The sequence below is a fragment of the Amphiprion ocellaris genome, chromosome 22 (genome assembly GCF_022539595.1).
Source record: "Amphiprion ocellaris isolate individual 3 ecotype Okinawa chromosome 22, ASM2253959v1, whole genome shotgun sequence".
Classification (NCBI taxonomy): Eukaryota; Metazoa; Chordata; class Actinopteri; family Pomacentridae; genus Amphiprion; species Amphiprion ocellaris.
This window is the reverse complement of record NC_072787.1, coordinates 26,632,882-26,645,697: the sequence shown is the minus strand read 5'-3', so window position 1 is coordinate 26,645,697 and position 12,816 is coordinate 26,632,882. Positions and strand designations below refer to the sequence as shown.

Sequence of the window (12,816 nt, the reverse complement as noted above, 5' to 3'; positions counted from 1 at the left end):
AAACTTGACTGGATCTAAATTATTGATCAGATCATCAGAAATCAGCAGATACTTTCTAGGATTCTGTGGTAAATGTATTTAATGTTTTTTCACGTACAGTCCAGAGGCTCAGAGTTGGTCAGGTGTTTCTTAAACTGCTCGTTCAGGTCTTTACTGACTCCGATGTCCTGGAACATCCGCTGTAGTTTGGACGTGTACTCGAACCCACAGGCTTGCTGTAGAACAATAAAACAAATGTAAGTCAGATTGACTTAGTAGAAATTCTTAATTCTCCAGAAATTCCGTGCTAGCCATAAGTAGTTCTAAATTCTCCAGAAAGTCTGTGCTAACTACAAGAAATTCTAACTTCTCCAGATATCCTGTGCTAAGCATTAGAAGTTCTTAATTCTCCAGATCTTCCATGCTCACCATAAGTTCTAAATTCTGCAGAAATCCTGTGCTAACTACAAGAAGCTCTAAAATCTCCAGATATTTTATGCTAACCATGAGAAGTTCCAAATTCTCCAGATATCCTCTTGCTAGCCTTAGGAAGTTTTTAAGTCTCCAGATATTCCATGCTGACCTCAATAAGTTCTCAATTTTCCGGAAATCCTGTGCTAACCAGAAGTTCTAAATTCTCCAGAAATCTCCTGCTAACCAAAAGAAGTCAGAAATTCTCTGTAAATGTCGTGCTAACCACAATAAGTTCTAAATTCTCCAGATATCCCATGCTAACTACAATAAGCTCTAAGTTCTGTGAGCGCATTTGGTGTTTAAAGATTCGGACTTTGAGTTTGGAGATCATGCTGGCCTCGGCGTCGTCGCTGGCGCTGTTCTGGTGGACCAGACGTTTGGCTAGCATCTTTGCGTAAAACTTCTGGAAAACGTCTTTGTCCTCGATGTACTTGAACACAACCATCTGGAAAAGGAAACAATGCAATGCTAGCGCAGTCGACAAAACAAGCGTGACGACACAGTGTTCGTGTGCTATGTTCTGCTATCGACTAGTGCTATCACCACTGATATGCGCAATATTGTTACTTCTTAATTTAGAGGAATTTGGACAATCTGAATATCAACATGTGGAAGAACAAGTACTTCTGCATATTATAATTTTTTCTCTTTCTACTGATATTTCTAAAATGATTGCACTATCCCTTTTGCTGCTCTAATGATGACAATTTGCTCCACTGTGGGATTAAAAAAGGCTTATCCTATCGTATTATTTTATTGTTATAGATTTTTCAGAACATTGGTGAATTTTAATTGCACTTTACAAAGGAAAACTAATACAAATAACACCTAAAAACCTGCACCACAAGTAGAACAATGTACAGTCGCATTAATCGTGGAATTTTTTAATTTCATGTACGATGATTTGATATTTACTTCATTGAAATTACTGTAAATATCTATTGGAAACCAAATCACGTATTCCTTGATGCAAACTTCCTGACATAGTACTAGGTGAAGTGGGTCAGAATGAACTACTCACCACTTGGTTGAGTGTGTCCTCCAGCTCTGCCTCCTCTGGGTTTTTGGAGCTGAAGAGGAAACACAAACGGAGGACGTAAGTAATTCTACTAACAGAACTTCATGAGATGCTGTGGATGATCAGAGTCTCCTCTCGAGGTCCACTTCATTGATTATTCTATAGCTTTTGGCTAAAAACCGTTTAATATTTTCACTTAAATGCATCAGATGTGAATCCACGTGAAAACAGGCAATATTTTATGTGTACAAAGGTGAGGTGATTTGTTTATCTTCATTTATCTTTATTTACAAGCGTGATTTTAATCATTTGTGTGCTGTGAAAACATTAAAATTATTACCTGCGTACCTTAGTAAACACGCTAAAATGCGTCCTTTTATGTGAATGCAGAGTTTAAGAAAGTTCAAAACCACCTTCGGATACCTGATATCTCCGACAGAGGTTTTAGTTTTTGTCGAAGAAGTTCTAAATTCTCCAGATATCCCATGCTAACCATTGGAAGTTTAAAATTCTCCAGAAATCCTGTGTTAAATACAAGAAGTTCTAAATTCTCCAGATATCCCATCCTAACCACAAGAAGTTCTTAGTTCTCCAGATATTCCATGCTAACCACAATAACTTCTAAATTTTCCAGAAATCCTGTGCTAACCACAAGATCTTCTAAATTCTCCAGAAATCTCTGTGTTACCAATCAGTAAACAAAGAAAGTTGAAAACCATCTTCGGATACCCAATATCTCCGACTGAGTTTTTAGTATTTTTTCAAGCCGACTCACACAAAGAAAGTCTGGTTGTGTCAAACTTGTTTCAAAGTACAGCCCTCTGCTTTCACATTTAATTCAACCCTGAGCTTAAAACAAAGAGCTCTCAATGGCTATGAAAGCTGACGTCGTGTTCTGGCGTCTCCTACCTCTTCTTCAGTAAAGAGTCACAGTATCTGGCCAGCAGCTCGGGAGATTTGCTGGATGACTGAGCCATCCTGGTGACGGCATTGTTGTTGATGAACCGACCGCATGCCTATAAAAAGCAGAAAGATATTCTCGCTTGCCTGGTGCTCCAGCTGACAGATGTGGACGGACAGATGCTTCCTACGTCTCTGAGGGTTACTGACCTTGTCGAGTGCTGCCACAAAGCCGGCGTCATTGTTGAAGGCGGACATGACCAAGGCGTTGTACTTCTTGTGGACGTCCAGGGTGGTCTGGACGTAGACTTTGGGGTCCTGGTGGAGAAACACAATGACTGAGCTCATCCGGCTTCATTTTAAAACAAACATTTTTCATGCACTTGTGAAGTTTGAGATCGTTGCAGTAAACTAGTCAGAATTTGGTGTCAGGGGTGTAAAAGTGGTTCATACGTTGAGCGCCGCCTCCCCACACTTCTCAATGGCGGCCAGGCCCTGGTTGTGGATGTGAGTCTCTAGAAGCTTCTTCAGTTCGCCGAGACCGTCTGTGATGCGCGACACCAGGTTGTACATCCGGCCCAGGTCTGGAAAAGAAGCCAAAATTACATTTACCATCAAAAGTAAAGCAGAATTAATTTTTAAACCAGTTGATTCACATAACTAGAAAAGCAGTCAGACAGCGCAGTACTCCTCCAAGGCTGTCCATTCCCCCATATGGCATGGTCAGAAATGCAGCGTTTGTTTATTAGCTATTGATGATCAGAAATCATTGCACTATAGAATGTGGCCATTTAATATAGATGTACATACAAACAAAATGACCTTGCGCTGAGCACAGGTGTGTGTTATGCATGTGTACGTTATGTACAGACACCAAATCGCGTGACCTAAATATGTAGCAGGCGACAGGAATTGATGAGACTCTGAAACACTCCCACAATTTAATCAGTTGTTCCTCATGTGATTTCCGCTGGATAAGTCCCGATAAGTCCTCAGTGGTGGATTTGTAGTAGGATCACAATCATGTGATCATCAGCAGGCAGCTGAGTTAGTGTTCACTTGTTGTCATGGTTACAGTGACGCGGTGTCGCTATCTCTCAATAATACAGAAATCTTTAACAAATCCATGGATCCAGACTATAAGCCGCATCACTGCCAAAATCTAATCAACTGTTTCTTGTGTCATTTCTGATCTTCCCTGAAAATTTCATACAAATCCGTTCATCTGTTTTTGAGTAATGTTGCTAACAGATAAACAGAAGGACAAATGTACGCCAATCAACACATAACTCCGCCATTCCTTGGCGGAATAATTAGATAAAGCCTTATGTGCATATTGAAACATATTTGAACATAACTCTCTATCAAAACAATTCCCTTCGTCCCCATTCTGAGGAAAGTCGAAGTTCCACCGTTAGCTTCTCTCAACCCACCATAGTTACTGTCGGCTTAAGAAACACCAGCAGTAGAATTACAGTCAGACTGTTCTGCACAACAGTATGGGAGAAGGAGGGAGTCTAATCCCAGACATACATGGAATTAAACGGCATCTTTACCTTCATTCTTGTCTGCATCCAGGAGGTTCTGAAACTCGGTGTGGAAGATCTCCAGGTGTTTCTCAATGAGGACCTGCTCACACTTCCTGGCCAGCTCATCCTGGGTGGATTCGTGGAGGTAAACCTGGACACGCCGCTGCTCCTCCAGGAGACGAGCCTCCGCCTGACGAAACGCAAACACAGGATGAGCAAAGACAAACACACGAGTCTTCATTCTCAGTTTAGCTTTAGCTCTAAGGATAAATAAAACAAACCTAGGTGAGATCAACTGAAATTCTTAATTCTCCAGAAATCCCATGCTAGCCATAAGTAGTTCTAAATTGTCCAGAATGTCTGCGCTAACTACAAGAAGCTCTAACTTCTCCAGATATCCAGTGCTAAGCATTAGAAGTTCTCAAGTCTCCAGATATGCTGTGTTAACCATAAGAAGTTCTAAATTCTGCAGAAATCCCCTTCTAAGCATTAGAAGTTCCAAATTCTCCAAATATCCTGTGCTAACCACAAGAAGTTCTTAATTCTCCAGAAATCTTGTGCTAATCATATAAGTTCTTAATTCTCCAGATATTCCATGCTAACCACAATAAGTTCTAAATTTTCTAGAAATCTCGTGCTAACCAGAAGGCCTAAATTATCAAGATATCACATGCTAACCACCATAAGTTCTAAATTCTCCAGAAATCCTATGCATAAGTTCCAAATTCTCCAGAAATTCAGTGCTAACCAGAAGTAGTTTTAAATTGTCCAGATATCCTTTACTAACCATACGTTCTACATTCTCCAGATATCTCGTGCTGACTGCATTAAATTCTCCAGAAATCCTGTGCTAACCACAAGACCACCACAAAACAAACACACGAGCCTTCATTCTCAGTTTAACTTCAAGCTCTAAAGGACAAAAACTGCAGTTAGACTCGTTTATCCATCTTTGGGGGTCGTGGAAACGCCGCCTACCTTCTTCATGTACTCTGTGACAGGGTTCTGCTGCAGGAACTCTGTGCTCTCACGAGTGTAGAAACGTTCTGTGTCAGTGAGGAACTGACATTCAAAGTACTCTTTGTAGACAGACAGCGTTGGGCCTTTGGCGAAGGCGTCCTCCTCGTTCAGGCCCAACTCGACTGGAGGACACAATGAAGAAAAACACGAATTAATGACAGCACACGAGAATCTATGTTAGCTTTATTTCATTTTTGTTTTTGTGACAATTAAAGCTGCAACAATCGACTAAAGGACTAATGAACAGTGAAATTAATCACTACTTGCAGCCCTACTGATCGTTTTCCACTTGTTTCAGGATGGATTAAAAGAAAAACATTAATTAATGACAACACTAGAACATGTGAATCCCTGGTGACTTTATTTCTGCAACTGTTTTGATAACAGGATAATCAAATTGAGTATTTCTGGAAAGAAAAACATGTAGATTCTCAGTATTTTCTGTTCTTTTACTCTTCTATGACAGGAAATTTAGCTTCAAATTTCAGTTTAGCAAACACTGGCCGATATTTCACACTATTTTCTCGCAAAGAAAATAACCAACAGACTAATTAAGAGTGAAATAAATTGGTAGTTGCAGCCCTACTGATCTTCACTTATTTCAGGTTGCTTTTTTGCTCTATTTTCAGTAAAAACAACCATCCTTCAAAATGTATTTACTCCAACCGACTGTTCGGTTTCCTTCACTATCGTTAGAACACGAAAGACACAAATCAAGTCAATATCTCATGAATCTAATGTCTGATCACAGCTACAGAGAGCAGTGCTAAAGGCTACATCCACACTAATGTTTTCATTTCAAAAACGTGTTTTAAAGCAACAGAAATGTCCATCTAGATGAGTGTTTTAGCACCGTTTCTGCCTTAATCTGCAGAGCAATATCAGCAAAGGAGGAAAGTAACACCACAGATTAGCTTAACTGTGCAGCAGCTGCTAACAGAGAAGACAAGCTCAGCAATACCCGTCATTCACCGTCGTTTTCTTTTGGGAGGAAAAGGTCACGTGAAAGGAGCGTGGCGAATCACAAAACAACACGTAAGGGCGGTTAAGAAGCCAACGAGAAAACACGAGTGTCTAGATCAACAAAAAGCAACCGCTGGGTTTTGAGGCTAAAACGAAACCTGAAGCATTTCCAAAAGTCTCCGTTGTAGAGGTTCTGAACAACAGAAACAAAAAGTTACGTGTTATAAGATAAGCCTTTATTGAACCCACAGTGGGGAAATTTGCAGTGTTATAGCAGCAAACATTAAAGGAATTAAGCATAAAAAAATAAGATTAACCAAAATAAACAACTTCTAACCTAAAAAATTACATTACTGCACATATTAGTGGTGCTGCACGGATTCTTGATGAATAGAGATGCTGAGAGTTCCATTACTGCACAGATTGTGTACAGAAGCAGACAAGAAAGTGGAGTCGTCACAGCACGGCGGCCCGGAAGTCCCTTAATGACATTTGTGTGCGACACAAACGCAACACAACGATGGGGGACACCGAGGCGATGGCATACCTACTGCTTGGTCTATAGCTTTTTTTATTTTGCCAAGTTCCGTGAAGAGCAATGTGCACCATCGCTGTTGCCAGTTTTTTTTCTAAATGCCGAGTTCGGGTTTCGTGAAGGAGTCACTCCCAGTTCAATCAGTGGCCTGCACTCTGTAGACGTCACATTATCGGCTCGACTCAGCTAGCTTGGAACCCCGGCTGAGTAGGTACTAAATTAGCTGCTGGTACCAGGTAATACATCCTGATGGAAAACCTCACAAACCGAGTAGAGTTGAGCCGAGTAGGAGCTAATGGAAAAGCGTCAATAGTCTTTTAGGATAGCCAATAGCAACTTTCCTTACTGAAGAGTTGGCAACGCTGCTCTTGGTCATGGTGACAACACTTTCAAAATCTGGTTGTGAGTGTAACACACTTTGGTCAACAGTTTGACCAGACAAACAACCAAACAGGACCTGACTGACCAGCTGGAACCCATTTTGGTGACAAACAACCCAACATGTGATCCAGTGGGTAGAACCAACTTTTGGGACACGGTTTACTGGAAATCTTGAATTTCTATCTATGAATCTTTCTCAGTGTGGATATAGCGTTACGTGACTGAAAACACTCTGCAATAAACAAAACCCCTGAATTTGAATCTTCATAAACAGCTTAGTTTTTTTTTTAAAAAAAGGACTCTAGATGAGATATCAAAGTGAAAATAGTTCTGCTGGGGTTTACAGATGGTTTAAAATTTCAAGCAACCAACAACAAATCCTATGTTTGTCTCCGATGAACCGGTGCGGTGACTCACTCTGTCGGCAATAACAACAAAAATACAAATTTAGATGCGTCATGAACCAAAAACACACAAAGATATGAGTCTGAGCGTCATATCTGTGTGTGCACACGGAGTCTGGATTTAACAGACGGTGGTGTGTCTTCTTACCATAAGACTGGACGACGCCGCTGATCAGCCGGGTGTTGATGGTCTCACCGTTCCTCTCTCGCTCGATCAGTTTAAGGACGGCGTTTGTTACCTGACAGACACAAAAATTGTACAATAAAATATTTTTAAAAAGCGCTAATGGAGGTAAACAATGAGCACAGAACATCTGCATTTGGTGCTGTTTTCACACCTTGCTTCTATAAAAATAAAACTAAACACACCTGTTTGTTGAGGGGTCGGAATAAACACTCCCTCCAGGTCACAAGTGCCAGCTGGGAGGAAACGGCGGTGAGGAGGAAGAAACAGAAGGTTAACAGAAGGTCAACAGAAGGTCAACATTCAACTATACTACCATCATTCACTGTCTTTGAGGGGATTTAAAAACAGAATGAGACGTTTAAGGACTCAGAACATCCCTTCATGTGCTTTGAAATCTACAAATGCTATATAATTCACTCCAGGGCTGCGACTAACCACTATTTTCATTTTTCTATAATGATATTTTCCCGATCGATTAGTTGTTCGGTGAATAAAACGTGAGAAAATGACACCCTACCACGTCTTGTTTTGTCCTCAACCCAAATACATTCAGTTTACTGCCAGAGAGGAAAAACAAACCAGGAAATATTCACAATTTCACAATAAAGGGGCAGATTTCTCTTGTTTAAATGTACTTTTTTTAATCTGATAAAAAGCACTATATCTTTTCATCATGAAATAACTGGAAAGTTACGTCTTAACAAAATTATTTCTGTCAATTAGAACCAACTTACTAACATCTAACAAGGTCACCAGTTAACTTGGGAGTGTAAATGCAGCACAATCTGCTAGAATCATGAAGATACTGCCAAACATTTCACTTATTAATCGAATGTTTGATCTATAAAATACGCATCTCGTTTTGTCCACAACCCAAATATAATCAGTCTACTGTCATAGAGGAGGGAATAAAGCAGACTACATTCAAACTTTTACTATCGATTGCCAGATTTCTCATGTTCTAGTGTGTTTTTCTTCTCAGTTATTAAATAAAACATAAAACTAAACTAAAAACTTGGTTCATGGGACTGTAAAAAACGTCCTCAACCCAAAGAAATTCAGTTTATTGTCATGGAGAACGAAAGAAACACAACATATTTTATTTCACTATAAAGGATCCGATTTCTTATGTTTAAGTGCATTTTTTTAAAAACAAATAAAAAGTTTCTCTCAGCACAAGATATTAAAGTTACATTTTTGAGTAAACCTTCACTCACATTTAGTGTTTTAATAAAATTATTTCTGTCAATTAGAAACAACTAAATAACATCTAATGGGGTCATCAGTGGACACGCTGTCGATAAATTTGTCAAATATTTTTTTAGATTAATGGTTCAAGATATTAAAAACGGTGAAAAATGCAATCTGTGTTTCCAAAACCGTGAAATGTTTTGTTTGTCTGCTGTTGTCAGGCTCCAAATTAAGTGCGATATTTGTAACCAATACAGATTAAATGTAATGTTTTAACAACACGTGAGAGCAGAGAAGCTGACATTCATAACTAGACTTCTTCATTAATAATAACTGGACATGTAAAATTGAAACAGGAGTGATTAAATTATAATTCTTTCCTGTTTGTCACCTGCAGTTCTTCTCTATTTTCTGAATGTTTCACTGTTCTATCACTTCTGTTACCCTCTAAGGTCCACATCTTTAAGCATTGTTAAATATTGTCTTCCAGACTCTCTTTCAGGTTAATCTGTGGCTGTCTGCTAACTTAGCCGCTAGCCGTTAGCACAGCCTTAGCCACTGTGTGAGAATATCACTTCCTGGTTTGTGGCGACAGCTTTGAGTGCTTGAGAAACATTTCTGACACCACAGAGAGAGGAGGCTGCGTCAGACCTGAAGTAGAGCTGATTAGTTAAAGCAGGGGTGTCCAACATGCGGCCCGCAGGCCAAAAGTGGCCGTCCAGATGGTCCAACCCGGCCCGACTTTGTAAAGAGCAAAAATTACAGACATTAACTGCAGATTGTAAATCAGTAAAACTATAAATTTTAAATTATTTCTAGACCATGACAAGTTGGTTTGATCATAAAGTAAAATGCTAGATTGTTCTTTTGTCGTTTTGTCACATTTTTGTATCATTTTGTCTTGTTTTTGTTGTTTGTTGCCTGGCTTTTGTCATTTGTCTCATGTTTTTGTCGTTTTGTGTTTTTTGGACAAATTTTTTTGAATCTTTTTTGTTTTGTTTTGTTTGTGTAATTTTTTCATTTTGTGTCTTATTTTTCCAATATTTTGTCATGTTTTTGTGTTTTTTGTCTGACTTTAGTCGTTTGTCTCATGCTATTGTCCTTTTTCGTGTTTTTTTGTCTCGCTTGTGTTGCTCGTCTATTTTTTTGTCGTTTTGTTTTTCGCTTTTGTCATTTGTCCATTTTTTTGTCACTTTGTAACTTTGTCAATTTTTTTGTCGTTTTGTTTTTCGCTTTTGTCATTTGTCCATTTTTTTGTCACTTTGTAACTTTGTCAATTTTTTTGTCTCTTTGCTTTTTTCATGCTGTTTGTGTAATTTTTTTGTCATTTTGTGTCTCATTTTGTAATATTTTGTCTTGTTTTTGTAGTTTTTTGTCTTTTGTTGTCATTTTGATCATAAAGTAAAATACTAAATCATTAAGTTCCAGATAGCTGTGACTAAATGTTGTGTTCCTTTGTAGACACTCTGTGACCTGGAAGTTGCGATGTGGAAATGATAAACTGAGGCTGAATGTTGCTGAAAATGAACTTATTTTTCTTCATAAATTTCAGTTCATAATGTTTTATAAAAAGATAATTCCTTACTGTGAACATTTTTGCACTAAAACAAAGAAACATTAGGAGTGTGGTTATTTATAGGTTATTATGTTGTGATTTTACTGATCACTTGAGGTTAAATTGGGCTGAATGTCACCCCTGAGTTAAAGTGCCGGTACGATTTCAGATTTTCTTCGGTTCACCACAACTCTACGGTTGTTCCCAAACATGTAGCATCTGGATCAGGGGCTAAAACCTTTAGCATCAACTCAATATCACACTAACTAGTTTCTAAAAACAAGAAAAAAAGACGTCAGAATTACCGAGTAGATCTCGTAGATGCCCTTGCGTCCCTCGTCGCACTCCCGTCTGACCCAGTGGCGGTTGAGGTAGGCGCAGATCCCGTTGAGGACCTTACTGGAGAAACGATAGTCCTCCCACTGCTGGGTGTAAAACTTCAACACGCACTCGTCCATTAGGTCTTCGCCATCCTGTTGGGGGGGGGGGAGAATTAGGACCGGCAACGTTCAGAGTGTGTCAAAGTGCTGCTAAACTCTCAACAGATGTTTCACCTTCAGCAGGCTGGTCAGATAGTTCTTCAGGAACTCCTTGAGTCGCTTGTAGAGCTCCAGGCCCACAAACTGAGCGCCTCCTGGAGTGGTGGACTTTTTGGAGGGCTTCGCTGGAGGCGCAGAGCCCCTGCCCTGGCTGGACTGGTGGACGCTGGTACAGTAGTTATATACATGTCTGCAGGAAGCGTTAAGGAATGAACGCCGCGGATACCGACTGAAGCCTCTCCCAGCAGCCCCGATCGCTGCTGGCTGCCTGTAACGTCATGAGAAACTATTTGAGGAATGTTCTCCACCATTCTCCAGCTTCATTTAAATCAGCGCCGTTCTCCTGTGGATTACAGCTCTGGGTGTGTTTCATACTTCAGGGAAATGAAGGTGCGTTAAAAGGAAACGAGGCTCTCGGACAACAAAACTGGCTCTCAGGGAAACTCGCCTCTCATGTCATGCACATTTATAGTTTTATAGATGTAACAAAAAAAAAAAAAAAAAAAAAAAAGGAAAACACCTAAAATAACACAGAAAACTTCCTTCAGTAGATCAGTGATCAAATGAAGCACATTCTGACGTTTGTGGTCGTCAGGCCTCCTGAAAGCTCTTTAGTGAAACCTGTTCACCTTGGCAAACAGCTATAAACAGATTTAGGTTTTAAAGAGAAGGAAGTAACAAGCCAGTGTTATTGTGTACATTCTGACACACAAACACTCGCAGAGGACGGCTGCTGGTAGATATGTGCTCAACACCACTGTTTGGTTACCTTCTTTGTACTTAATTTTAAGCTTTTGAATGAAAATCCGATCATTTTAGGGTGAAATCTGCTATTAGGGCAAGAAATCAGATGTCAGAGAATGAAAATATTATGCTCCTAAGGCTTGGTCTTTCAACTGATTTGGCGTATAAGACGTCAGGAAATAGTCCGAGCTAATTCAGACAGCCAAACAGTCCACACATATTGACATTGCAGCTCTAAAGACGAAGTTGAAACTAAACCTAAAATTAATAAGTAAAATTCACTTAAACACAGCAGATCTGAACCACCAATAAAGCTCATAATGAAAACAGACACTCTGGTTGCATCAACAGACAGCACTTCCTGTCTGGCTCACAAACAGCCAATCATATCCCTCGATTATGGAGGCCCTTCCTCTAGCATCCATGCAGCCTGTCCACCAAAGATTCACTAGTCCTGTCTCGTTTACCACACAATATAACCACAAAAACACACAAAATAACCACAAAAACACACAGAATAAAATAGGAAAAATAACCACAAATGCACACAAAAAACACAAACACACAAAATAACCACACAAACAAAATAACCACAAAAACACTCAGAATGATGACAAAAACACACAAAATAACCACAAAAGCATACAGATAACCACAGAAACACACAAAATAACCACAAAAACACACAGAACGGGCTTTCTGTCACCTCCGGCCCTTATGGAGTCGTTATGCGTCACAGAAGACTTCCTCATGGTGCCTCTTTTCTAGCCAAACTCCCACAATCCTCTCTGCTGACCATCACTGAACTGACAGCGATCACCTCCTGTTAAACAGTAAGAGGCTCCATCTGGTGGGACAACCAGGTACTACAACTGACCCGCAATACATTTTCTGACATGCATATCTAATTCTATTCAATTCAATTTTATTTATATAGCACCAATTACAGTCAAATTGTCTCGAGACGCTTTACAGAACCCATATGCCTGAACCCCCAGAGCAAGCCAAAAGGCGACAGTGGCAAGGTAAACACCCTTTTAACAGGGAAAAAAACCTCGAGAAGAACCCGGCTCTAATGTGGGGGGACCCATCTGCTGCTGGCCGGGTGGGTTGAGAGGGACAGAAGAGGTAGAGAGGTAGAGATAGAGGGATAGAGGTAGAGGGGAAGAGGTAGAGAAGTGGGGGGGACACAAAGACCATAAAACACACAGTATAATACATGCATGATAAGACAGATGATACATGCAAAGTTCAACTAACATGGAAACTAATTACAGTTTATAGTTTACTGCTATGGTGTATGGCTCTGGCATTAAATATACTACATATATAGCTGGTGGTAAATACAAAAATATGTAGATGAGCAAATCAAGTATAGTGAGGGTGATGCAGAGTAG

The 12,816-nt window shown here is 39.8% G+C and overlaps 1 protein-coding gene across 2 annotated transcripts in view; it reads right to left on the bottom strand.

Annotated features, from left to right (window-relative positions):
* Window positions 1-12,816, bottom strand: part of LOC111571338 (cullin-1) — a 32,252-nt gene that overhangs the window by 4,564 nt on the left and 14,872 nt on the right. For both annotated transcript variants that reach the window (XM_055007111.1, XM_055007112.1), the window contains exons 3-14: window positions 10,691-10,865; window positions 10,442-10,609; window positions 7,573-7,623; window positions 7,352-7,442; window positions 4,879-5,042; window positions 3,928-4,090; window positions 2,825-2,955; window positions 2,582-2,689; window positions 2,381-2,487; window positions 1,475-1,523; window positions 767-898; window positions 98-215 (exon numbers count right to left, since the gene is read on the bottom strand). In XM_055007111.1, the coding sequence (XP_054863086.1) occupies window positions 98-215; window positions 767-898; window positions 1,475-1,523; window positions 2,381-2,487; window positions 2,582-2,689; window positions 2,825-2,955; window positions 3,928-4,090; window positions 4,879-5,042; window positions 7,352-7,442; window positions 7,573-7,623; window positions 10,442-10,609; window positions 10,691-10,865 (1,457 nt within the window). The remainder of the gene's footprint in view (window positions 1-97; window positions 216-766; window positions 899-1,474; window positions 1,524-2,380; window positions 2,488-2,581; window positions 2,690-2,824; window positions 2,956-3,927; window positions 4,091-4,878; window positions 5,043-7,351; window positions 7,443-7,572; window positions 7,624-10,441; window positions 10,610-10,690; window positions 10,866-12,816) is intronic.